The following is a 27885-nucleotide window of genomic DNA, read 5'->3' as shown; positions in this document are numbered from 1 at the left end:
TACCAGAGTGTCAACAAAACAAAGCTTTTACAGCAGTGTTTTATTTATTGATGCCAGATTGCAATAAAGCATTTCTTTCATCTACTTCTGTTCAGAACTGGTGCAGAGAGCTACCAGAACATGGATTCCACTGAGGGATATCAGAGCAGTTCCAACAAACCAGTGTCCAGGGACTTCTGGGAAACCTTTGGTAGCAACAGTTCCTTAAAGGAGAAGAAATCTCCCAGCAGTGACAGCTGGACCATCCCAGACAATTCTGCCAAGAAGAGCTCTGACAGCTGGGACAATTGGGGTTCAGAAGGAGCGTCCAACAACAAACACAGCACGGAGGAGAGCTGGGAGGCCTGGGACAATAACTGGGATAAAGCCGATTCTAAGACAAAGAAGAGTCCGACGAAACCTGAAGAAAGCTGGGAAACTGCAGACTGGTAGATGGCAAACTCAAATGTAACGTCTCACCTCTTCCCATTCTCTATCCCTTCACCTGTGTCCTTTTTTTCCCCCATTCATCCTGCTAGCACTTTCAGGAAAACTTCTGCATCATCTCAGCTCCCCGTTTTCTTTTCTTTTTGGTTTGTTTTCTCAATATGTACTTACAAAACAATCAAAGACAGAAATGGATTAAGCCCTTAATACCAGGAAGAAATTGAGATGTCCGGAGCTACAATTTACTGTAATTTATTTCCATCAAAAAATAACTGTTTGTATAAAAAATGTAAACTTCCTTTGAGGATCTCCCCCATATAGTTAAAGAAAAACAGTCTGGGTTTCATGAGTGAAGCCATACTGTTTAGGTCACCACAGAAAATAGCATGACAGAGAAATACTGTAAATGTAAAATGTTGTAAATAAGAAAAACTGGACAGAACACAAACCACTCTTTTTGTTTAATAATGTCTCTTTTGCAAAAATGTTTACATGTTTTGTAAAATTAATTTACTTTGAAGCTCATTCTAGTCTGCAGTCCATTATGCTGGAGATCTCTAAAAGTCCTTTTTGCAATATTGATTAGTAATGAGATGACTGATTAGTCTTTTATAATGAAAAATATAATTAGAATTGCTCTAATTACGGCCTTTCTATAGCAGCTGTTGTGTTTTGAGATGTTCAGAAAGATTAGAATGCTACTTTGGCTCATATTTCCTCCTTCTGTTGCTAAAGATGTGATACCCTTAAAGTAAGAGAACTATTTTTTTATGACAGCATGACAGGGCAAGTGATGCTCGCGGGTTTGTCTTAATTTACAAGATTTCAATTTAAATGTAAATGTAAGTGCAGGTGATATCCCTCACCTGAGTCTGTGGGTCAGCATGCAGTCTCTCTTTTTAGTCCCTCTGAGTCTGAATTGAACTGTGATCCTAAAACTCCTAATCTAAAGTTGAAGGATCTTCATGTGACCTCTGTGTTTTCTACTTTTCCAATGTCTCTTTATTAAGGCTCATATGTTAAATTATTTGAAGCTCTCAAACAGCTTTAATCAACTGTGTAAATTCCTATCAGCCCCACTCATATTACACATCTTAGATACATTATGGAAAAAAAAAAACGGATTTGACCAAAATGAAAGTTTAAAATAAAATATCCAAATTTGTTTTGACTAAAACTAGTTTTTGTGGATCAGGTGTACCCCTTGGCCCTTTTCAGTATTACATTTTGACTGTCTACTTGTACTGTTATAGTACAAGTACAATGATTGGATCAGATCCATGAAGCCCTGTACCGATTGTGTTTGCTGGCCAGTAATCTTCAAAGATTACTTTGATGGGAAATTCATTCAGTCCTCATTGACCTCAGAATGGACATCTTTCATTCACAGCTTCATTGAGCGAAACATAAATTCTGGGAGCTTTATTCCATTTGAGTTTTCTTTACTACCTCTTAGAAGTTTTATATTTGCTGATTGTTTTTCAGAGGAGAACCTTTTTCCACTCTTTCCTCTTGAGTCCATTCTCATATCTTTGTCATTTTGTGTTCTACTTTGTGTTTTTTGAAAGAAAAAAAACAATAAAGCAGCAAGGTTACAGTGTTTCTTGTGTAATTAAAGTAAACAGTACTGTGCTGTAAAACTAAGTTACTGCTGTAACATGTGTCTTGCTGAAACTGCACTCGTCATCCTGTACGGTCCAGTGTGAAAAGCCTTAACCAGCTGTGTTTTTGTTGCTGCTGTGTGTTAGCTCATGTGACAGTGATATGTACATGTTCATCCATGAATCTCCAAATTATGAGACAGTGTTACCCTAAACTGTCCCTGTATCACCGAGGCTTAACAGTATGTCGGCCATCTTTTCTTGTTTTCTTGTTCAAAGCCCTAGACCCTTTTCAAGCAAAACCTGAGCAGTTATTTTTCTGGAAACGTGTTTTTTTGTTATTTAATTTACATACTGCAGAATGAAACACACCTCAGCTCTTCATGTACGTTTATTTATCTATATATATGTATTTTTTCTTTTATGTATGGATTTATTCACTCTCCCAGAGCAGCAGTTGTGCTTTTGTGCCTGTAAAACATCTAAAATTGGATTTATCTGTTTGTCTATGAAACTAATTATGTGAAAAATGCTATTTTTGATGTCATGCATGATATATAATGTGGACTTGAATACAGGCAGTTGTTTCTTCAGTGAATTGAAGTTGTTTGCTTGAAGTTTCACCAGCAGCAGTCTGACGGAGTGAGTCTGTGATGATCCCAGCTCAGTGTGGAGAAAATTCCTGTACATGTGGATCAAATGAAAAATAAATGTATTGTGAATGGCATTTATTTAAACCTTTAATGTTGTATTTCTTTATTTAAATATATTTACAAAGACAAAGCTTAGGTAAACGTTACAAAAGAGTCTGATCTTAGTGGGTCTTTCTCTGGTTACAATAAATTAAAGCCATCTTAAGCAGAACAATAGAATAAAAAAGGAGTTTTAGGAGTGAAAAGTTCTGTTCATAACTTAGAAAAATTATTTTTTTTTACAACCAATGGAAAATACCCCTATTTATATGCAAAAGTCCTTTTTTCACACTTTAAAGGCTCTTTTCTCATTTGTTTTTGAACATTAGGGGTGTAACAATGAAATCAATTTCTATTCCTTGATTCCAACTAGACTGATTTGTCTGAGGACAAATAAAATCTAATAGTACAATTAAAGAGTAGTTTAAGAATTGGATAACTGAATCATGTAAATTAGCATTAGGATTTAGACATGGTAGGTTTATTTTACTAAAACGTAAAAACAACCAAGTGCCATCGCAGAGGGCAACAGATGATGACGGTTAAAAAAAGGATCAACCCATCATTACAGTCCGTGTGTGAACATTTTGAATTTTGCAACAATACAGTTTGGTAGAAGGTTCTAATAATGTTTCCTTTTGTATTATTTTCATATAGAAAAACAACAGTGGGCTGAACTCTAAGAAACCAAAATGTGAATGGATTTGACATAAATTCTTATTGTTTGTTTGTACACACATTTAATTTACACTTGATTATTTGTGTTCAAAATGAGATTGTTCAAAATGAGAAATAAATTGAAAGTGAATCAAATCAGCAACAAAATATAGAATTGAATCGTTAAAATGAATCGTCACACCCCTAATACAGTTATACTTGTATTTTCTTTGAGGACAATGCTTATTTAATATTTACTCTTTTTATTTTTGAATGTCAGTAATGTAAACATTAAAAACCTGCATTGCCAATTATAGTTGTTGTAAGTCTGGTTTAGAAATGCTTTGTTAACTAGGATTATATGTTAAAATTATGACCTAATACTTTTTTTTTTTTTTTGTAAAAGGAAGATTATAAAATACATCAAACTAAAAAGACCAAAGATGTGGCAAAATTATGTTTAAATGACTCAGTTACACAAACACTACTAATTCTGTAATGGCAAAACTCTGAGAAATTATGCTCAAAATTCAGAAAAGGAGAAATTAATAATTGTTCCTAAAAAGAGTACAAAACCAAATATCCTCATATGAATGTTTTTTGGACAGTTTTACACTAATAATTTAAATCACACACTGCACATGTGCATAAACTGCATGCATCAGACATTTAGGGGGGTCCGACCTTTTGCTGGTGCGCATCACCAAAGGAGGAAGGGTCTCATTCGATCACAGACGCTGACATTTTCCTCGTGTCCCGCCCACGAGGCGTGGAGTCGTGTCTCCTTTCCACAAGTCTCGCTCCGGGGACAGAAGGAGACCGGGAGGACCACCGATGGCGACGGCACCGCGTGAGTACCACCGTCTGATGACATTAGTCTGTTAAATAAACCCTAAAACAAACGTCATGAGGCATCGTCCGCTTCTATCAATCGCTTTTCATCATTCTACCTGCAATGGAGGGAGGACCGAGCAGCCGCGCGGGGCGACACTAGCCGCCTTTTCTGAGGACTTCCAGACATGGCAAAGGAAAGGTGGCCAGTTTACCAACACTTTGCGGTTATGGCTGCAAGTTGTGTATCTTTTTTCCTGTCGTGTGTTGTGCTGCAGTCCTCACGTAAAGAACACTTCATCCTGTGGAAATAATATAACTTACCTGCAGCAAGCTTTACCCAAAAAACATGTTGGACAAACTAAATGACGGATTTCCCAACATGCAGCACGGTAACTGTTGTTGAACCGCACGCGCGCATTTTCTTGATGGAATTTAACTGTTTGCGTTATAAAAGATATCCAACATTTCCCCCCTTTAGAATAGCTGTTTTACTTTGAACCACCAAAGGGGGCGCCACTGCGCATGATCAATCCAATTCGGAAAGTTCAGCGCTCTAGTTTTCCTGCGAGAATCTGGTTTTTATTCCTCCGCTTCGACGGCAAACCGGAGAGAAGAACGTTAAAATGGCGTCAGAAGCGTCGGGGGAAAAGGCGAGAAAGCTGCTGGCCGAGGCCAAAACAAGTCTTTCTGAGGCCACACTGTTGAATTTCTTTCAGGCTTGGAAATCCTCTGTAGTTGTTGCTAAGCTACCGTCACAGCGCACGCAGCCAAATCATCAGTAACTGGCCTCAATGAAAAATCCCCTCCGAGCGGGAAGCCAATCATCTGACGCGGAATATCAAGCAGTTCTCATCCAGCAGATAGACGACAGCAGAGGATGATGGGTAATGTCAAACAAACGCCTTCACGGCTCGGTTCTTCAAATTAGAACCTCCAAAACAGTGGAACCAGACGGGTTTGGATTGAAAAGGGCCTCCTACAATCACAACATCATCTTAAACCTTTGACAAATAATTTTATTTTGACCTGAGTCATTTCATTACCTCTGATTTTTTTTTTTTTAGGCATTTATGTTTCTCAATTGTGTTTTTTTAATTGTTTTATCTCAAATTTATTGTGTGAAAAGTTATTTAATTGCTGCAAAAGGTGTAGTAAAATATACATAAATCAAAATCTGACAGTAAACACAAAACCTAACATAATATTTGTAATAAAACATAAATTAAAGGCATATTCATATTTTAACAACAATATCTGTGTTGTTATTATATGTATTTTGCCCTAAAGTACTCTTCTATAAATCTGGGCAGTTCTTTAAAAAAAATACAGTCAGTTTCTTAAATTATTTAAACTTGGTTAAATAATTCAGTAGTTTTTCATTTGATTGGATCCTAAACTATTTATTTTATGGTTATTAAACTGAGTTCTACAGCGATTTATGTAAACAAATAAGGCCTCTGCATTGTTAACGTTGTTTATCTTCAGATATTTTTCAGAGTAAAGAACTAGCTTTAAAAGTGAACCAGTGCATAGATTCTTTTAGTGATGATTGCATGTTTATGTAAAAAAGAGTTGTAGAAGGCTGTGAGATGACACAATGAGGCTTTGAAGGAGGTTCAGTCTGTCAGGTGTTTGCATGACGTCAACATCCCTCAGTCTATTTGCCAGATTGACGTGAACATCTCCGATAACCCTCGATCTGTCTCTTTTAGTCCACAGTGGCAGCTGAGTAATCCCAAAGAGTCGGAGATCAAAGTTTTCAGGCAGATGTATTATTCATAAAGTACAAAACCCAACTTTTATTCAAACTCTTGGGACGAGTGAAGCATCTGTAGTAAATAAACGCACTCAAAGAAGCTAATTTATTATAGAAAAATAATAAATTCACTCTTGTGCTTCATTTCAATGCAGCGATTGAAATTCTGTAGCACGGATAATTCTCGGGGGAACCTAGTTGTTTCAGGCTGATTTTGGTCACATCTAACAAAAAAACAGGGATAAAAATATCCAACTAATTGTTATTCTCGTCCAAACAAAGGGATTTTATTCTGAAAGCACCTTGGATTCTAGGCTCAGCAGCGGCTTTTTACTCATTCAAGTCATTTGTCCAGCTTTGGGTCAGCGATCAAGCTTTTTCTGTCAGATCAGAGATCATTCTGATAGTAGGGACTGATCTCCTTCTGTCACAAATCAATATTTATTTTGTTTATTTATTCATTGTTCTTATCTTAACCAAGAAAAGGCCTGTTTAGGTAAACAATCTTTTTTCTCCTGTAACTCCACATGCATAATAATAATAAAAAAACACACATAAATTGCTTTTTAAGCATGCTATAAACAAAAAAGTACATTGATATGTATAGTTTGATGGAACGTAGTCATTACTTTTTAGACCAAATGCCTGCAAGACAAAATAATTACAGCAGCCCAAGTTTGACATTTCAGTAGATTTTTTTTCATAATTTTTGTTATTAAAATATAATTTTATTAAATTTGGAAAGATAAATTTGGCAGAATTAAGTTTTTAGTATGATTGTGTTTGTTTATAATATGTTTTCTTATCCTTAAGAAGACCGTAAAGCCTTGGGTTTTTGCATTTGTGTTTGATCCATGTGGGTTTTTGTGTTTGCAGGCGAGCCGACAGGATCTTGTGACGCAGTCTGACCCTTCCTGCAGTTTTCTATCAGGTAATCCATCAACTCTGGCCCGTTTCTCTGGAATCATTTGTCCGTCTGACAGCAAATCATTAAAAAACAATAAATGCACTGTGTGAGAATGTTTGTTGAGCTTGTAACCATATTTTGCTTTGTTGAAATCGTCATTGCAACCATTATATGCTAGTGTAATGTAGATGAAATGGATGAACATTAATGAGCGGAGGTGGTTTTTCTGGTGTTTCTTTAAGGTTGGAGACGATTAGACAGTCATGCCACCTCCAGTAGATATCGTGAAGGTTGCCATTGAGTGGCCTGGGGCCAATGCTCAGCTGATAGAGATGGATCAGGTGTGTATTTATCCAAAAAATGTGGAGATTTTTTTATTTTTTTATTACAGAATACAGAAATTATTTAAAAGGAGAATAACTTAAACCACTTTAAGTAAGTTTTATTTTAAGAAGAAAGTTTCTTGAATTCATATTTAGATAGTAGAATAAAGAAAGAGGTTTTCACTGCAAAAGTAATGACTATTCATGTTCATTTGTAGTCCTTTAGTGCTGTCATTGGAACTATTTCTAATGTTTTTGTTTCTTTCTTGTTGCAGAAAAGACCTTTGTCCTCCATCATCCGAGAAGTTTGTGACGGGTAAGTTTAAGCCACACACTTCTGTGGTTGAAGATTGACACTATTACAAAATAAAACATGTGAATGAGCCAGAATAAACATTTTAGAATGTTATTTCTAAAATGATGCTGGTGTCATTTATCCTTGCATGTTAATCCTGGTCATATTTAAGACTCTAGCTGACCCCATTAAAAAGTATTTGATCCTCAGTTTTTATTTCTTTTTTTTTTATTGTATTGTGACATGGTCTAAAAAATGAGGATTAACTAATGTATATTTTCATTTTAAATTAATTTGCTTAAATAATGGCCTTTTTATTAAATAATTGATATTCTGTTTCAATGTGGTTACTTAAAGAGTTAAAGTATGAAGAAGAGGGGTTGTTTATCATCATCGCAGTAAAAGTATTTTGTGTTTTTCAAAGAATATTGTTTGCTGAATATGAAAAAACGTCTTAGAATAAACCTGGATGACAAGGAATTCTGGTTTTAGTTGCAAAAAAACATTTAAAAGGAAAACTTGCTCTTATTTTGGTGATTTGATTTGAATTCTCAGCTTTTTTTATTGTCTCCTGTTTTGAACAGTTGTGTTTTATGAAAACTCAAAATTCCATCTGTTCTTAAAACAACTTTTTAGAAGCAGCTCTGGCAGGGAAAACAAAGACTTTAATGTATCTGTGCACGTGGATGCATCAGAATGGGGCGGAGCTTGTGTCCTGCTAGCTTTAGCGTCACTGTTGCAGGCTTTTTCCAACAGAATTTTATCGATTGCTCCTGATTCAAACCGATTTGAATAAAGAGATACTCTTCTTCTATTGTATTTTTATTGTTCATTAGCACTCCTCCACCATCTAGAATAGAGAACCTCGGAGCAAAAAGTCAAAGCAGTACGAATCCCCCAAATCTTGCTCCAGGCTGTTCTGTTTTCATAACTCTGTTCCTTTAATGTCTGTCTGGGTGTCATTTTAATCCAACCGGGTTAAACCGCAATGATTCGTTTCTTTTTCGTCATCATGTTTGGGACTTCGGTGCTTTGAAGCGGACAACACCCACGCACCACTCCTAAATCCAGGTCCCTGATTGGTCATTGTGTTGCACTGCTGCGATCATATGTAAAAATGTTGAACTGGGTTGAACACTCAGCGCGCGCTCAGCGGCTGAGGGGGGATTGCACTGAGCGGGCGCAGGTGTGGAGTGGTCCGTCACATGGAGCACAACATGAACCGAGTATGAAAGGATTTGTGATCATTTGAGTATTATGTATAATTGTTTATTTGTATTTAATCCTTCTGTTAGTAGGAAAACAGACAGTTTGATGTAAGGGGCAAAAAGAGAACATACTTGGCCTTAAAATACCTTTATTTCATTGTGTTGACAAAAAAAAATCGAAAAAAATCTAAATCGTGACTTTAAAACTGTGAATGGAATCGAATTGTGGCCAGACTGAATCATTACATCTGTATCTTTTATATATTGGCATGTAGTATCACACTCACTGTCTTTTCAGCAGCAGTCTATCAATGTATTTATCCATTCATATATCAATTCTGAGATTTGATTCTGCAATTTCTTTTAAACTCTCTTTAGATATCTTTTTTTTTCCTACAGCCACACAGTTTGCCTTTGTGAACATTCATCTGTTGGGAAGAAGCGTTTTCAATCAGGCGTCCATTTGTGTATTCATGCTGCTGCTTATTAAATTTCCGTGACTTCTGTACAGACGTATCTGTTTGTGTTCCCAGCTGGTCTTTGTCAGGCTCAGAACAGTTTGCTCTGCGTTATGCTGATGGTCCTCAGCTCTACATCACAGAGCAGGTGAGCTCATGTTTAATTTTTTCTCATTTTGGGCTGAAAAATAATAAAAGTAAAGTAAAAACTTCTTCAATAATCTTTCAGAGCCGGGGAGACATCAAGAATGGCACCATCCTTCGATTAGCTATTTCTCCAGTGAGCTGGTTTTCTATCTTTCATTTCTTTTTAAGAAAATCTGTGTGTTATGGATTTAAAACACAACATAGTTCACATGTATCTGATAATATTGAATTCTGGATTTAAGCATGACGTGTCTATACTCATGCCAAAAACGATGGGAGTTGTCTGGTCTACAACGTGTCACTCCACTTCACTACTTAAGGGTTTTAGAGGAGTCAGTGGGACGTGCTTTGCTTACCGGTTTAGCCTTTAATGAAAAGGAAATACTTTTACAGATTTAATTATGATGGTTTTATGGGTAATATTTCCAGAATTGTAAAGTAGAATATAATTTTTCTGAAAGCTGTGAGTGTTACTCTAGATTCAAGTCAGTTTTCTGATCTATCATAATACAAAAACCTCAGAAATAAGTCAAAAATTCTCCCCCCCATAGGGAGATTTTCTTTAAATAAGCAACAATATCTTTCGGCGGGGGTAAGAAAAATGATTTTATCAAGAATTATTATTTTAAGAAAAAAATCCAGTCACTAAGAAATGTTTTCCCAAACTAAGATTATTTTGCTATAAAAAACTTTCTTGATGAGATTCTTTTTTTCTTCCAAGAAAGAAAATAAGATATTTTTTTTCTTAAAAAAGTCCTTTTTACGATTTTTTACGAGAGTAAGGGCCAATTTACAAGAAAAACATTTAATTTTAAATTGCAACTTTAAAGTCATTAGATTTACGAGAAAAAAATAGTTGTAACTATAAAATTATGAGAATAAAGTTGTAGATTTATGACTTTAATAGTAAAAAAAATATACGACTTTAAAACACAATTTATGACAAAACGTAACACATTTACAAGAATAAAGTCATACATTTACGAGAAACACTGAATAAATTTAAGAAAAAAGTCATACATTTATGAGAAAAATTGAATACATTTACGAGAAAAAAGTCATTAATTTATTAGAAAAATTGAGTAGATATACGAGTAAAAAGCCATACATTTATGAGGGGAAAAAATAAATTTAAAGAAAAAGGTCATAAATTTAAAAGAAAAATAAAAAAAAATTCTGAGAAAAATGTAATACATTTACGAGAAATAATAAATATATATACGAGAAAAATTGAATACATTTCTGAGAAAAAATCTATAAATTTATGAGAATATAGTCACAAATTTAGAGAAAAAGGACAAATTTAAAATAAAAGAAGTAATCAATTTAAAAGAAAAAAGTCATAAAGTTACAAGAAAAAAGTAATCAGTTTATGAGAACAATTTCATGAATTTATATGAAAAAAGTGATAAATTATTAAAAAACTTTAAATCTCATGGTATTACTTTTTTTGGTGGTTGTCCTAATACTCCATCGTAAGACTGAGTTCTTGCGGTGCCACATCAGAGGAAAGGTGACCCTCTTCCAGACCATAATGCTTTCTGTCCTTTGACAGGCTCGTGCTGCTCGTCAGCTGCTGGAGAGGATCCAGTCCCACAGTATAGACGCTCGCCTGGAGGCTCTGAAAGAGCTGGCTAAGCTCTCTGCAGATCCAACCTTTGCTGCAGAGTTCATCAACATGGAGGGCATCGGGACTCTGGCTCGCCTCGTGGAGAGCGGCACTCAGTAAGGCCTACGACTCATTCCTTAGTAATGTTTTAATGTATAAAATGTGATGTTTCTGTCATGTTAGTTTTCTCCTGAAATCAGAAAAACTTAAAATCACTTTTTCCTTGAGCTTTGGGGAGATGTTGGCCTTCACTCTCACGGCCTTCCTGGAGCTGATGGATCATGGCATCGTGTCCTGGGATCTCATCTCCATCTCCTTCATCAAACAGGTAGACACTTTGGCATTTCAAAGAAGCAGTTTCTTCTGCTTCTGTTTTCAGAATTTCAAGATTCTATTAGAAACGCTTTCAATTCACTGCTTTTCTTTTAACTCATTGACCTTTCTTTCTAAAATGCCAGAAATTCATGCTGTTGCTTAGCAACTCCCTCCATTATTTGGAGCTTCTTCATTCTACGTGCAAATATTTAGCAGTTTTAAGAGGCACACAGGTCAATTCACAGAGACTCAATGTGATTATTTTTCAGCCTCTGGTTTAATTTGGGTTTCATTCACTTTGAACTAAACCTCCGCCGGCCCGTGCCTCTGTGGCGCTTGTGTTGTCTCACAGATTGCAGGCTACGTGAACCAGCCGATGGTGGACGTGTCCATCCTGCAGCGCTCTCTGGCCATCCTGGAGAGCATGGTCCTCAACAGCCACAGCCTCTACCACCGAGTGGCCCAGGAAATCACCGTGGGACAGCTCATCGGGCACCTGCAAGTGTGAGCACACACACACGCACAGGGGCTTCTTGCACTCTGAAATGGGGGGACGCCGTGGGATTGTTTTAGCAATAGAAGAAATGCTTTGATGTGTTGTTTTGGAGTTAAGTAGTTGATCATTTAGAGCTAATTGTTGAGTATTTATTAAAAGACCAAAACTGTCTATAGCTTGTGTTTTTATATGTTCATAGATAATTAGAGTATAATAACTGGATTTTTAAGGATTTAAGATAAAGTTTGAGCCAAAACAGGCATTTTGTAATATCTTTGCTGAATAATCATGCAACATCTGCAGAGTAGCTGCTAGCTTGTAGCTTAAACTTGAGGGGATCACGATGCTTCTAACTGGTTGTTGCGCCGCTGGATGCTTTCTCCAGGTCGAACAAGGAGATCCAAACGTACGCCATCGCTCTCATCAACGCTCTCTTCCTGAAGGCTCCAGAGGACAGGCGGCAGGTCGGTCGGTGCTCTACCGCCAGATTCTGCTTTACAAGGGTGACAGGACGCTCAAAGTAGATGGATTTAACAGGAATACTAATGTCCCATCCTCATATTACACTCTAAAGTAAGCCATCCATATGTAACACTGCGGATCCTCTGGTGGCTGCGAGCTGCAGAGATTGGCTCACTCCTGTTGCCATGGTTTGCAGCAGTGGGATAGTTTCAGATAATCACTAAATAGTCTGTCTGCAAGCTGTCATGTTGTGGATTCTGTCTGACAGTCTTTGCTGTAATGATACCTCCCTCATCACAGCACCTCCTTAGTTTGTGTGTCTGTTGTGCTTCTCGTGAGTCAAACAAATCAGCATGGAAACATTTCACATTTTAAACAACTGGGTTCACTTTTACAGAGGATATTACACCTGTGTATGTGTACTACCCATCTAAAATACAACAGTTACCTAAAAAAAGACATAAATAATGCCATTGATCATCTGACATCATAACGTATATAAATATGCTGGGGTTTCTGTTCTTTGTGCTGCAGAAATTGTCTCTTTTTTTAAACTAAATTAAGCTCGTTCTGTTAAAAGGTAACCAAACACTAAATAATTTTTTTGTGCTGTTGACCTCCATAAATAGAGCTTTAAAAGTCCTGGCCGTTGGTCCTTGCCACATTTTTGACAATTTAAAACAAACTTCCTGAAATCCTGAAATCACCTGTGTGTGGCCCCCTACAGGTTGAAATGAGGTATTACAGTTGGATTTTGTGGTTGGTGAGCCGATGCAAGTCCCATGTTATTTCAGAAGTTTCACATCATCATGCTCCATTTTCGAATCTGTAATCGTGTTAGCTTTAGCATGGCTAGTAGGTGTTTTCCAGTGAACTGGATTCATCAACTGGATTCAATGACTAAAAGACACATTATGACCGAGGGCAGATACTTTTGGGTTTAGCATCATAGAGAAAAAAAAAGGATAAATACAGTTTTACACTTAATGACATTGTTTAGTACGCTGGCCCGCAGTTTTAGAGCTTTGGCTTTAGCCACTCTATCCTAACATGCATGTTTCTGGGATGTGATGGAACATTGAAAGATTTTCTTCTACCCACTCCCTTTGTGATAACTTTATCACTTTTCTGTTTATCATGTTGATTTAACTTTTGTGTTTGAAAATCAATTCAAAAATTCATTGTAACCCCCCCACATGCACTGAGGAGGATTCAAATCAAGATCCTCTGGTGATGTTTAATCAACTGCTTCAGAATTACAGGAAAACACTTAAAAAATAAACATCTTCTGCAGACTGCAGTTACATTTCACTTTAGAAGTGAATATACTGTGTTTAAATTTTATTCTAAATTGAGATGCCAAGTTTTTTTTACCTTTTTAACTTTGAACATACACATTTATCTGTAAAAATAATGAAATATTTATGAAAATGAAATTTAGAGTAAAAGCGTTTTATGTTTAAGTAACAAAAAAAACCTTTTATTATTTTAGTAATCACTCCATGCTTGTCAGAGTTTCACAAACTAACTGTGTTAATTTAAGTGCAAAAATATTATAAAATATTTTGCTTTGTTGTTCTTTAATTTATACTTAAAGAAAAAACTAGGAAAAAAAATATTTTTCAATTGTTGGTTTTGCTCCCACTGTTGGCCAGTAGGGGGCAAACTTAGTTACTTCTAGCATGAGTGTCACATTTCTTCATGTTTTTGAGTAAAATGCAACAGCACTTTGTAAGAGCTTCAAACCAGATGTAAGGAGGTAGAAAGTGGTTACTAATGAATTATTTTGAAACAATTATTATACATAATCAATCCCATGCGATTAAATGAGTTGTGATAAACATTTTTCATCTGCATTGTCAATATGGCTGCATCTTATGGTCCATTCGTGTGCACGCTTTTGCTTTCTTTCATGTTTGGCTTCTTTAGAGAGAATATTTTAATCTGCTAGAGCAGCACGTTGCTGTGAGTATGAACTCTGCAGCTGTTACTGTTTTCTGTCCTGCATCCGTTCATCTTCTCCTCTCTGTGTGTCGTGAACAGCTACAGCTGGATGCATTTAAACAGACAGAACCATGACATGCTGCTGCAGCAGAAAGACTGAAAGTCAAGTACATGTTAGCTTTATAGTGCAGAAAAATATTTCAGCCAATAATGAAAATTTAGACTTAATCAAAGAGACGTTTTTATGTTTCCTAAACATGAAATTCCCGTACATGTTTTATTCTGAATTAGTTTTTATGTTTTCTCAGGAAATGGCGAGCACTTTGGCTCAGAAACACCTTCGCTCCATCATCCTCAATGTGAGTATGAAGTTTTAAACAACTGAAACTATGAAAGTCTGCACTCTTCTGTTGCAGCGGTTCCCATCTCTGCTATCAGGCTGAGAAAAAAACAAAACAAAAACACGACCTACATTTTTCTGTTTTATTCAAGCTGATTCTGAAGGAAGTTTAAGTCTGGAAAATTTCTGGATTCTCCCAACACATCCGACTCATTCTTGACGCTTGTTAAGTTGCTTGGTCAGAAATACATCTGCTACTTTCTTAATATGACCACTAAGTTGAAACCCCAAGCTAAAAAAGTGAGCTAAAATAACAAATGTATTTGGAAAGCTTTATTTTTTTTCATAAAAAAGCAGATGAATCGAAAAAGAAGTATGTATTTTAATAGACAAAAAGCTGAAGTCTTTACTCCAGATATGCATTTATCGAGACAGTTGTTTTCATACACCGTAATGATAATAACAATGTATATTAACTGTCTAATGACTGTCTAATGTTATGAGGATGCTGCTAATAAAGTTGACATTCACGTTATTATTATATTTAGAAAATACCAGCTTTAGCGACCATTTTTTGGTTTATTTTTGCACAAAAATATATATATATATATTTTTTTTACGTTGCATTTATCACATTTTTAGTAAGTATTTTAAACAAATGAAGTTGTTTTACCAAGGATGAAGATAAACTTTACCCTCAAAATTAAAGGGAAACTGGAAGCTAAAAAATAATAATCCTGCGACCTCTTCAACCTCGTACAGGCCAGTCTGTAGAAATACTGTCGGGCATTAAACCAGCACAGGGCCAGCAAAAGGTCGGAGACCACCGATCTGTTGGACCATAAGTAGATCATTTGAAACACAAGCTTCAGTTTGGTGTGCCACCACTAAACAAAAAGCACTAATGAGCTCTTTCAGTGAGACTTTGTCTATCCAGATCATCTGTGCAGTACTTTGTCCTCCCATTCTCCTTTAGTAACTGCAACAGGTTTCTTTGTGTCAGATAATTGCAGCAAACCGTTTCAGACTAGGACAGTCACGTGGGCCAGAAGAACAAAAGTGAACGATTTTGGTTTTGTCTCATGGTTAGCACATGTCGCCGTATCTGTTTTCTGTTAGCAGCTCTGCTCTAAACAAAACTGGTTTCTCTTCTAGCATGTAATCAGAGGAAATCGCCCTATCAAAGCTGAAATGGCGCATCAGCTTTATGTGCTGCAAGTATTGACCTTTAACCTTCTGGAGGAGCGAATGATGACCAAAATGGACCCAAATGATCAGGTAACAGGAACATGGATGTTTGGTGAGATGTTTACAATCAATGGCAGGACTGTAACTATCCACTGACAATGAAACATAGTTTGAGGCAATTCTTATGACTTCTAAAGTCGTGCATTTGTCAAATTATCACGTTAATCGCAATTAATTATTTTTTTAAATCACGTTCATCTCATGTGTCCGTTCATGTCCAGAAATGCACACCTGGAAGGGCATCACCCATCATTTACGGAAAAAATAAATATTCAATAAATTATTAGAACCTCAGTTCCGTTTTAATTTTAAGTTTAAATCCTTTTTTTTTTTAAGCAAACTGTTTAAAACGAGTTATGTTGACATCTCAAAAAAATAAACAACATCATCAGCATCATTTCAGAGGGAAAGTTCACCTCTTACTGCAGGTTTTTGTCAAGATAATGAAGAAAAAACTTTTTTTTTTCAATCAAACAAAGCCCAAATAGTCAATTAAACGTCTATTAATAAAAAGTTGTGGTCAATATTTTTTGGATTGCTCAGAAAAGTGTTCCTATTGTTTTGCTTGTTTTATGTTTTAACCTATGACCTGATGTTTTCTTAATTGTCTCTCTTGGTATTGTAAAAGTAAACATGGAAATTTGTAATAATAATAAAAAAAACTTAAGGAAGTCACTTTTTATAGCTGTATTTTGATCTTTTACTGCCCTACAGTGTCACAAATTTTAATGTAAAATCACAAAATGAGGCTTTTTGCAGCAATTATTAGAGTAAAAATACTTGTAATTAAAATTGACTAATTTTATTAATTACAGGTCAAAATTAATCAATCAAACAAAAAATGAATTGGATACAGGACTAACATTTATATGAATGAATTCTTAAAAAAAAGGAACATTTTGGTTTGCCTTGTTCTGACTTCTTTCCAGTAATTTAAATCTGCTTACCTTCTGTTTTCAGTTCTATTTTTTATCTCAACTTTTTTTTTTATTCCATGTTTGACATTTAAAAATTCTTCTATTTTTCACACAAATAAGATGACTTCTAACCAGTATTTTTCAAAACATAAATGACTTTGTTAAAAGCTTTTGGAGACTTGCTTTCTCCAGTTTGACCACTAGATGTCAGCAACTGATTCTCTCCAAACCAATGGAAACGATGGTCGTATGTAAGCTGTGCTCTGGTGTGTTTTATAATGAATAACTCAGTTAATTGAATGGAAACAGTCTACATGCTGAAAAAGGATAATAGTCAGAGACATCACCAGAGAAACTCACTCGCTGAAGGATTTGCTTTAAATGTAACAAGTGGACCAGAAAATTATGGTTTAGCTCTTTTTTTCCCTCTGACAGTGCTTATTACAGAGCAGCTGCTCACCAGGGACTGACCTATCATTTTAATGGCTTCCTGTCATGTTAAATGTTTACCATGCCGCGTTGATAGGCTGCTAACAGGTTTTTCATTCGCAGGCTCAGAGAGATATCATTTTTGAGCTGCGCAGAATTGCCTTTGATGGAGAAAGCGATCCCACCGGTACGGAGAAAAGAAAGGCCACGTACACCAAGGATTACAAGATGCTGGGATTCACGGTGAGCACATTTATGTTTGCTTGAAAGCAGAATGGGTAAATCTGGGTAAAATGAAAGAAGCTGAACTCTTGTTTGTTTCTGTTTTCAGAACCATGTCAATCCAGCTGTGGATTTTACCCAGACTCCCCCTGGGATGCTTGCTCTGGACAACATGCTGTATCTGGCCAAGGTTCATCAGGATACATACATTAGGGTCGGTTTTGTTTCCAGACTCAACTCGCTTTTATCAGATAGAAAAGAGACATTTTAACAGCTTGGAGGTTCTTTTTTTTTCATTTATAACAGATTGTCTTGGAAAACAGCAGCAGAGAGGATAAGCACGAGTGTCCGTTTGGCCGCTGCGCTATCGAACTCACTCGCATGTTATGTGAAATACTCCAGGTCGGGGAACTACGTAAGTCATTTTTTCATAAATATGGGTTTAACACTATTATAAAGTTAGGTCTTCAGAAATATCAGATTACAGCTTTTATTGAAATCATGTCTTCTTGTGGTTTAGCGAACGAGGGTTGCAACGATTATCACCCCATGTTCTTCACCCATGACCGAGCGTGGGAGGAGTTCTTCTGCGTCTGCATCCAACTGCTAAATAAAACCTGGAAGGAGATGAGGGCCACGGCTGAGGACTTTAACAAGGTCTGAAACCAAGGCTGATGATTCTCAACATTTGTTCAAACTTCCTGCTTCTACTCACCTTTCATTTAGCAGCATCATAAGGCAGATTCTTCCATCTTTTCTGTTTGTCTCTTCATCTTTCTGCCAGAAATACTGCCGAGTTCTACTGCAGCTGCGCCCTGCTGTGTGTGACTGATCGGCTCAGTGGTGCAGAAACTTAAAACTCTTCTCATTCATTAAATCTTAAAAGAAAATGACAACTCATTAAAACGAAAAGGAGCATTTAAAAGTATTTAGTTTGAATTATTGATCCTTGTAGAAAAGGCTAATGATATGTGTCCACAGATTGAGTTTCTTTAACATTGCTGATATTGAATCATTCAAAAGAGTTTAGATGATCTAAAATTGTTGTTTAACTTTGTAATAACTGAAATCAAGGAATAATTTCTCATCAGAATTCCGAGACGCTCCAATAACTTTTTGTTTTGCACCCAAATCGAAACTTTTCTTTGTCACTATTTTTTTATGGACACCACAGCCTTCAAAAAATGTTCTATGCTTTGCGTTTAATTGTAATTTTCATTTTATAGTCAGTGGGGTAAAACAGAAATCTTTATATAACATTATGTAGGTGATGACATGTTCATATGACTTAAAGTACTTAACAGATCAATAATTGATCCATAAAAGTAGAGATCGATCTAACAGATGAAGCTCAAGTCTGCTAGCTTGATGCTAACGTATAATGGGATTTCCCATAGGATGGGTATTGCTAACACTCGGTCGACCTAAACATACATTACTGACTAAATGAACATCTTTATAAACTCACAGGTAGGAATTTTCCAAACCCTTTTAGAGTAACTATTTGTGGTCTAAAGAACCATCTTTTCTTACTTTCTTCTTCTAGAAGAAAAAGGAATGAGCAAAAAATGGGTTGATGCTATAGCGCAATCGCCACCTAGTGGTCAAACTGAAACGCCCTCCAGGAGAGGCAGAACATTTTGTTGGAGCTTCTCCGTTTGAGAATCCATGTAACACTGTATGATATTAACAATCTCATTATTTCACTGATACATTTTACAGTATGTGAACTGTATCAGATTAACATGAATATCATCAACACATATATATACATATATGCATAATATTAATGTATTTCTAAACAAATGTCTAAATGTGTAAACTCACAATTTAATTGAATTGAGATGATTGAAAGAATTTGAAAAAATTGGAATGGAATTTAATTGATTCTGGAAATTATTGGCAATACCCATCACCATTTTCATCTATGCAGATCTTTAAAACAGTAGATAGATCATTAAAACTGCAACATCAAACATTGTGCAAAAATAAAACAAATTAAATGTACTGTTATTTTTCATATTTATTTCCCACACGCTTCATTTAATTTCAGTCACTTTTAGGTTAGCATTTTTTTTTCCTGCTGACATTCTCCTTTCATGGACAAATATATCTCTACAACTATGTTACATTTATACGATGGTGTGCAAATGTAAGGAATATTCCATAGGAACTGCATTCACTTCAATTTGTTTGTATCATTTGAATCTATTTCTTGTTATATTTGCTCTGTTTTTGGCTGGCCTGAGACCAGAGTCATGAATTTTGTTTCACCCTGTGGTGAAATGACAAAGAATACTTGAATCCTCCTTGAAAATTAATGCAAAGATACTAAATTCTTAAGCATTTGTTTAGTGTCACCTATTGAATTTAACACTGGACAAATATAGTAGTTGTGGCAAAAGTGAGAAGGAAACAAGTTTAAAAAGTAAATGTATAAGTAAAAACCCTCCAGAGTTGACTTTTTAAATGCTTGAATGACTCATCAGTCCAAAAAACAGGAAAATCAAAAGATAAAAAAATTAACATACAAAACAAAGAAACTGTTGGAGGGTTTTTGATCAAAACTACTTCAAAAGATTAAAGAAATCTGAATACAAAGAGTTAGTTTAGGATTTTTTATTTTATTTTGAAATGTGATTTTGTTTCCTTCCACCTACACTGGCTCATGTTTCTTTCATTGAATGCATGCTTGACTGTCCCCAGGTGATGCAGGTGGTGCGTGAGCAGATTACGAGGGCTCTGGCAATGAAGCCGTCGTCTATAGACCAGCTGAAGAACAAACTGCGAGGCCTCAACTACTCCGAGATTCTGCGTCTGCGGCAGTCCGAGAGAATGAGCCAGGATGACTTTCATTCTCCACCTATCATGTTAGTCTCCTTCCATCTGTTTGTATTGATACTGTCCTCCTCAAGTGTTTGAACTCAAAGCTTTTCACATAGCAACAGGTGATGTCACCGTCAAATTGACAAACACTTCATATACGCATGCCTGTGGGCTTCTTCCTGTGCCTCACGCTGTGATTGTGCTGCAGCGAGCTGCGGGAAAGAATTCAGCCCGAGATCCTAGAGCTCATTAAGCAGCAGCGACTGAACCGGCTCTGTGAGGGAAGCTGCTTCCGTAAACTGGGGAACCGCCGGAGGCAGGGTACGTACAGCAGCACTTCAGATTTCTGTCTCGCTGCAGAAGACGCTCTGTGGTTGTTGTTGTTGTTGATGATTGTCAGCTGAATGCTGTGTTCTCTGCTCTGTTTTTATAGAAAAGTTCTGGTTCTGCAGACTCTCTCTGAATCACAAAGTGCTGCACTATGGAGACTTGGATGAGTCACCTCAGGGTGAAGTGCCTTTTGAGCTGCTTAGTGACAAGAGTAAGAAATATTCAAACTTTTTTTTCCCCTTCACTTGGCTTCATTCCAGCTAATAAATGTGAGGAAGCTGGCAGCATGACCCTGTGACTGTCTCAGTCTGGAGGCTGATGGTTCTGTGTCGACCCTGTTTCTCTCCAGTCCCAGTCTCAGACATCAAGTCTGTGCTGACGGGGAAGGACTGCCCTCATATGAAGGAGAAGAGCGCTCTAAAGCAAAACAAGGTATAATCATGAATGCAGTTTATGATCTGTGATCATGCATGGTTAGTTTAGGGAAACATTAGCTATTCTCTCGCTACTCCTTAACAACACGTTTTTGAAGACTGTTTAGGAATCCACTGTGTTTTTACAGACATTTTTTAAATGACAAAACAATAAAATCATCTGAATTCCTTCAGTGCTCCCTAACTCAGAGTTCCCTCTGGATCTTAAAAAATCTTAAAAGTAATTTATACATTTGTAAATAATAACTTTAAAAAGTCTTGAATTTTGATTTCTTAGCCTTAAAAGCTGTGCTGCTTCTGCATTTCACATTTCATGTCAAAATTGTATCAAGCACGATTATTATGATAAAATGACGTAAATAAACAGTGGGAGAACCAATTGTTATGCACCAACAATAATGCCTGTCACTGGTTTGAAAAAAGAACAGCGCTAAAGCATCACGGCACAGACCACAAACAAGATAAGAAGCTACGATTTCATCATAGAATGAGAATAAAGGAATAAAATGAGAAATAGATAAATTTGTCTCAATTTTTGACATGCATGGTCTTAAAAAGGCCTTAAAAAGTCTTAAACTTAACTTGACGAAACTTGTAGGAACTCTGCTACCTACTAAAAATACAGTGCAGGACTATCTACTGTCCTGGATGTTATTTCAATTCAGACACATGCTCCCTCTGTTTTGTTTTTTTTAAACTAACCAAAATTCACAAAAGTATCTTTATCTTGTGTTTATCTTTAAATGCCAAAATATGACGTCACCAATAAATATGAACTTTTTACAAATACCATTTATGAATCCACTGTGTTCTGATGATGTAAACTTGAATGGTTTATTAAAAAATGTCATTTAAAAAAGATTTTTTCACATAAAAATGTGTTCAAATGCAATGCATTGTGGTCTATATCTCCCAGTCTAGTTTAGTCTAGGGCGTTGGATTCTGGTATTGTAGATTTAGACAGAAAAACAAAATGGCCACACTGTATAGAGCGCTAAGTAGGGATGTAACGTATCGTAAAACTCATGGTTCGGATCATGTTCATTTTTCCGATCAGTCAAAATAAAAAAACAACAGGAAAAAACAAGAAGATAAAAGCCGAAAATTACTTTTTTGAAAAGCTTCAAAACATATATTTGAGAAAACATTTATAAAGGAACTTCGAAGCATAAATATACATTCACACGTCTTTGAATTTTGAACATATAGAAACATGTACTTTCTGATTACATGTCTTAAAACCAAATTTACAAAAACTGAGAGAGTGTGATCTGTGGTACACCTGTGGGCCGACCCGTGGCTAGTGATCCGTTACACCCCTAGCGCTAAGTAGTGAAGGAATTGGAACTAATCTGTGACATTTATTCTGGTTTCTTCTTTCAGGAGGTGCTGGAGTTGGCTTTTTCTGTCCTCTATGATCCAGACGAAACCCTCAATTTTGTTGCACCAAATAAATATGAGGTAAACTCCTTTGTGCACATTATTATGACCTGCATCAGTCACTGACTGTAAGGACCAGATTGTTTTCACACATGGAAAAAATTCTGCGCAATTAAGCAAAAAATGTGACCCCCACCACATGCGTGAAAACTCAACAACATTTTGGGTGTAGCGAACGAGCCTCCCTCCTAAGACGATGACATCACGGCGAGCAAAACCGTAAAAAAAATAAATGGGGTGAAAATAGTGTATTTTGAAAAATATAATTTTCAAAATACACTAACGAAACCAAAACACTCGTGTCAAAGATATCCAAAGAAAATGTTGATATTATTATGGGATGGCTACACGACCAATGGCTTGGCGGCCATTTTGTGGTAAAGTTTAAAGTTTGGCAATTTTTACATTTTCCCGCAGTATTTAAAAAGGAGATTTTTCTTTACGAGATTTCACACGCACGCCGCCAACTTAATTCTACAACCACCGCTAAAGTTTTGTTGACCTTTGACCCGAAGAAGAGGCTGCCATCTTGAATTTAAAAGAAAAAAAACACCTTTAGTACCAACTACAAGTAAAAACTATTATTGTTAGTTTCCTGAGTTCTTGGGCATCATTGGGCAGGTTTGGGCGTGTGAATGGCGAGCCCGGGAAAATGGCATTCTCCTCTTACTTGCACATTTTTTTCACGGACTGCTGTGAAAATGTAATGCATGGATCCCTGACAAGAGCTGTAAAAAATAATATAAAAGAAAAAACTGATATAACATTGGATAGGAACATATTAGGAATGTGGGCGTGGTTAGCAAATACTCTCTGTTGCTAAGGAAATCCAAAGGTTTACTTTTGCAGGTTCTTCTGAAACTTGCATAGATCTAGTTGGTATCCTCAGGCGACCAAAACATCAAATTCATGCTATGGAGAATAAACCATCAGAAAAGCTGCCAATTTAAAAAAATTGTTTTTACATCAATTTGTAAAACTGGGTCAGTAAAGGCCACTCAGCATGCAGGGCCAGGTAAAGGGGGGCCAAAATGGCAGGGGAGGGTAACGCCGTTCAACGCTGCTCACAGCTTTAACTAGTTTTAAGTCTCTATGAAGGGTTTGACTATATAGAAAAAATGTTTCCACTTTATGATAAATGATTGTGCTCAAAGTCAGTTTAATTGTACGTTGATTGTCATTTTCAATCACAACTTTGTGGTCTTTCCCATCCCCTCTGGAACAGAAACTGGGATTATGACTGTTATTCTAATTTGTTCTAAGCTGCTTTGCTCTGTGGGTAATGCTCAGCACGGAACATATTCATTTCCAACCTTCTTTTTTTTGTTCCTCTGCACGACAAAAGTGACTAGCACAGGATGTAATGACTTCCACAGAGCTGCTGAGACCTACATGTCTTTTTCTGTTGGTGCTCATGAATGTCTTTTCTGTGTTTGGATGCAGTATTGCATCTGGACTGACGGGCTTTGTGCGCTGCTGGGCAGAGAAATGGGCAGTGACCTGACACGCAGCGACCTAGATACTCTTATCAGCATGGAGATGAAGCTCCGTCTGCTCGACCTTGAGAATATCACCATCCCAGAAGCCCCGCCTCCTGTGCCTAAGGAGCCTAGCTCGTATAACTTCACCTACAACTACAGCTGAAGTGTGTATGCGGCTGCAGCGCATGCACACTTGCATGTTTGTCACATATGAACTCCATCATCATTCGTCGTCAAGGTATGAAAGGTTAGGTACCGCATGTGGAGTCGAGAAATTCATAGAAGACAAACACTAACAATCCAGCACTTAGAAGAGGAGTGTCCAATTCCAGGTGAAGAGTGCCACTGTCCCTACCTCAGTCTGATTACCTGGATCAGGTGTGTTCTGCCAGATGACAAAGCAGGACGGTGGCCCTTGAGGACTGCAGTTAGACACGTTAGGTTCTGTATCTGTGGAGAAACTGAGTTGTAAAACTGTGAATGGTCTCACAGGAGGGAGGCCAGGGTCCTCAAAACCATCCAGATCCACTGAATGGTTCCTATAGGAGTCTATGTCAGGGTTGAGAATTCGTGAATAACCGAAAATGCACGGCACAAGACGCAGATGGATGTACATTTAAAGTAAAACAGAAAGCAAAAAATAAAGTAGAACTTGAAAATCTTTTACTAGAAATCATAACAAAATAGGCTGGAAAAAGAAAATAGTCAATATAAATAAATGAAAGGTGTGGTTATGTCACCAAATGGGTTTTATGGCTTCATAACCATCATCGTCTTCACTGGAAATGACTTCAATGAACCCCAGCTTTTCTGAAAATAGACCAACCAGCCTGGCAGTTACTGGAACTACAGACCAATCTAAACCTGTTTATTAAATAAACATAATTTAATTTTTGTGCTGATTTGATCTCAAACATAACAAACTATTAATTTTACTTAAAAAAGCCTTGGAATCTTACCTGGAGTATTCCGAAACCAAAATTTTTGATCTTCCCCATTGACATTTATAGAGACGGACAAAGCAAGGCGTTGACGTCACCATTGGAGAATGCCTTACCTCTGGTTCCAGCCAAATGAAGTCAGTTCAGTCGAAATTTTTCCCCAGTATGAATTTCACCATTTTGGGACCAGACAAAGCTCTATAATTTGTTACATTTAAAATTATTATTTTTCATAAAATTAAACTTATGAGTTGATGGTTTGCTCAAAAAATTATGATGACGTCATCAAGCGGTAGTATCAACCGTATTTCAAGACACTATTTTCCTATATCTCCCTGTGGATGTAGGGATAGGGACAAGCTGTAGGAGCAGAAGATGAATTCAGTCCCACATGATTCTTAACTTTTTTCTGGAGACTCGGAAGAAAGCTAAGAGGCAACATTTATCCCTTTCTCCTGAAGACGGGTTTAAAAATAAAATAAACTGTAGCCAGGTCAATTTACAAGATCACCATTCTGTAAATGGCCCAATTTTACAAAAGAAAAAAAAAACATACTTACAGGCTAAGACTCTTTCAACGGTAATAATCATGGAAACTTTATTGTTGGTCATTTTGTTTAAATAAATCTCAGAGTAATAAATGGTTTCATAGTCTTCTGATTGACAAGTAACTGTCGGATTGATGGCTCTAAAAGAATCAGCTTTACGGGTCCCTTTAGCTGTCAGGCTTGTTTGTCATTCCTCTATTTCAGGGTTTTTTATGGGGTTTAGTAACATTAAAGTCGACCAAGAGGAAGAACTAGTGACCTGGCTACACAATCTGTCTAAAAACATGGTTAAAAGGAGACAGAGAAATCGAAATAGTCTGGTACTAACAATCCAAAAGCAGCTCTGGCATTAAAATTAGACCAGATATGAGCAACAAAGGAAGAATTAATATCAATACGACAGAAAGTCAAATAACTACCAAAAAAATATGACTAGAAACTAAAAATATAAAGAAGCAATGTAAAACAGAAATGTCATTTCCTTACAATTTGATTAAAAGTGATTATTTTTGAATAAAAACAGCATAATCTGTTTTATGCTTTTCACTCTAGGGTACCTGAGAATCATTGCTGCTGCTCTACTCCCAAAAAGAGTCAAGGATGAGCTGAAAGTTTATGAATGAATATAAAAATCTCATTTTTTTTCCCTTTTTTAGAGTTTTTTTTAAAGCACTTTAGTCCCGTCAAGAGGTGTTTGTAATGTTAGGAAATCAAGAATGAAGCAACTTTCATTCTAATTTAAAGCCCGTGCTCTCTAAACGACTGCTTTACAACCAGCTGAACGAAACAGCTTCTCATTACAGACTCATTAGTTTAAGCAAATCTCATTAAAGGTCTGATTATAAATGAAAATGCAGAAATACAGTAAGAACAAACGAGCTCTGGGGAAATCGAATCCTCGTCATGACTTTGAAGCAAGGGACGGAGAACTAGATAAGTTGTTAACAACACATCTACAAATTCAAGGTTCTGAAAATCAAATGGTTTTCCGTCTGAACACCAGAACTCTTCCCTGTTTTCAGATCAAATCCTGCTCCCACCTGTTAAACTAGATGAAGCATTAAACCCTTTAAATGAATATGTGACTCTGGTGTTCATAAGTGTGTCGTCTGACTGGAATCTTTTCTACATCTTTATGTCGTTGAATGTAAAGAATCATGTGTTTGAGGAGCTTTTGGCGCTGAAGTCATTTCAATCATATTCACTTCATTGCCTTATTAATCACTGACACACTATGAGTTTGGCTCCATTTTAAAATATGTGATTTTTTCTTTGTTTTTATGACAATTATATTGAAAAATGTTACACCGCTGTATGACGGAGGTGTAGCAGATGCAAACATTGTAATGGTTGAATGTCCGTTCAAAGGTGTTGGGACAGTTTTTAATGGTGATACAGTTAACCTTCAGTGTCATTTGTACGTAAATATTTAGAGTTTGCAATGTGGTATTAAGCATTTATTACCTGCTTGCAATCTGTATATTGTGTATATGTGCAACAGGATAAAAGAACATGTCTTTAGATGAAACAATCAGCATATTTAGTTATGATATTGTACAAATAAAGAGGAAAAACCTTCCTAACGTTAGACTGGAGCTACTAGAAACTCTTGCAAAACTGAAGCAAAGTCTGAAAATCTGTTATTTAAGTTGTGTAGACTTTCAGGGTACTGACAGTACAGACTTCATACTGCATGCAGCACAAAACTGTAACATCTTTTCTTATAGTGCAGAAATGGCTCTCGGTACCACCTTAAATAGGATGCACTTGAAGACAAGTGAAAAGAGTGCTTTTGTTTTGCATCCGTGTTAAGTTTTGACCAAAAAAAAAGACTACATTTATAAGACTAAAAGTATTTATGGTAAAATCATTGCTTTAACATGAAGTGCCACATTGTGTCTGCATTTTTAGTAAATAGTTACTGTGATGTGAAGAAAAACAAAAAAGTCATTTTTGGCTTTTATTGTGTGTTTTTAACTGGATGCCTTTGTGTTTGAACTGCTTAGAAAAATCAAAGGCTTGACTTCAGACAGAGACAGAACTGCTCTGTAATTCACTCATGGTCAAAAAAATGTCAAATAAGTTTATAAATAAATAAATAAAAGAATGTGCAAACTTTTCACCTGCCCATAAATTGACTTTTAACACTCCGGACATGGAGTTTATTGCTTGGTGGCATTTCCTTATAGCTGCTTAGTTACTTATTTCCAAACTTTCTCCTGTTTGCTTGTTAACTAACTACTTGTAATCACAGCTGCCACTTGCTTTTGCACTATAGAACTATATTTTTGTAAAAGATGGTGCATGTTTGTTGTTTGTGAAGAGACTGGATGTAAAACTGACCGTGCTTTAACGTCTTACCACTTCGTACAGTTCACTACTTTACCTTCAAACTGAATTCTTTATCATCTAAATGCTTATGAAGTTGTTTTTTTCCCTCAGAACGTAACAACCCAGCAGTTATTAATGATGTCAGATGGTGAGGCAGTGCAAAAAATATTGCTATTTACTGTTAATGCTGTTTGTAAAATGAATGTGTTGGAATTTTAGTTGTGTATCTGTTTTACTTTAAAAGGATAAAATATTGTGTTCTGCTGTG

General features: G+C 36.4%; 2 protein-coding genes and 1 long non-coding RNA gene across 11 annotated transcripts in view; 2 read left to right on the top strand and 1 right to left on the bottom strand.

Annotated features, from left to right (window-relative positions):
• The window catches only part of arfgap1 (ADP-ribosylation factor GTPase activating protein 1), an 11976-nt gene extending 9208 nt beyond the window's left edge, over positions 1-2768 (top strand). For all 7 annotated transcript variants that reach the window (XM_024271120.2, XM_024271122.2, XM_036211855.1 and 4 more), the window contains one exon: positions 96-2768. In XM_024271120.2, coding sequence (XP_024126888.1) covers positions 96-432 — 337 coding nt within the window. In that variant the 3' untranslated portion in view covers positions 433-2768. The remainder of the gene's footprint in view (positions 1-95) is intronic.
• Positions 2403-4467, bottom strand: LOC112145730. The gene is made up of 3 exons (XR_002919127.1): positions 4327-4467; positions 4061-4240; positions 2403-2709 (listed from the first exon to the last, which is right to left on the bottom strand). It is a non-coding gene; the product is annotated as an uncharacterized LOC112145730 (long non-coding RNA).
• On the top strand, positions 4110-27885 carry elmo2 (engulfment and cell motility 2). 3 transcript variants are annotated; one of them, XM_036211853.1, is made up of 22 exons: positions 4110-4226; positions 6843-6897; positions 7116-7214; positions 7472-7512; positions 9233-9305; positions 9387-9437; positions 10860-11029; positions 11142-11241; positions 11581-11726; positions 12110-12188; positions 14439-14489; positions 15626-15748; positions 17188-17307; positions 17396-17500; positions 17593-17701; positions 17807-17943; positions 19993-20156; positions 20321-20433; positions 20546-20653; positions 20792-20874; positions 22260-22337; positions 23760-27885. In XM_036211853.1, exons 3-22 carry the CDS (start codon positions 7137-7139, stop codon positions 23958-23960), a joined length of 2130 nt encoding a protein of 709 aa, XP_036067746.1. In that variant the 5' UTR covers positions 4110-4226; positions 6843-6897; positions 7116-7136; the 3' UTR covers positions 23961-27885. The 3 variants fall into 3 exon arrangements, with proteins under 3 accessions (XP_036067746.1, XP_024126879.1, XP_024126878.1); XM_024271111.1 differs by having other exon boundaries at positions 11581-11732; XM_024271110.1 differs by lacking the exon at positions 4110-4226 and adding an exon at positions 4956-5094 and having other exon boundaries at positions 11581-11732.

The sequence above is a fragment of the Oryzias melastigma genome, linkage group LG5 (assembly GCF_002922805.2).
Source record: "Oryzias melastigma strain HK-1 linkage group LG5, ASM292280v2, whole genome shotgun sequence".
In the NCBI taxonomy this organism is placed as follows: Eukaryota; Metazoa; Chordata; class Actinopteri; order Beloniformes; family Adrianichthyidae; genus Oryzias; species Oryzias melastigma.
Note: the sequence above shows the minus strand (reverse complement) of the source record. Positions and strands in the feature narration are given on the sequence as shown.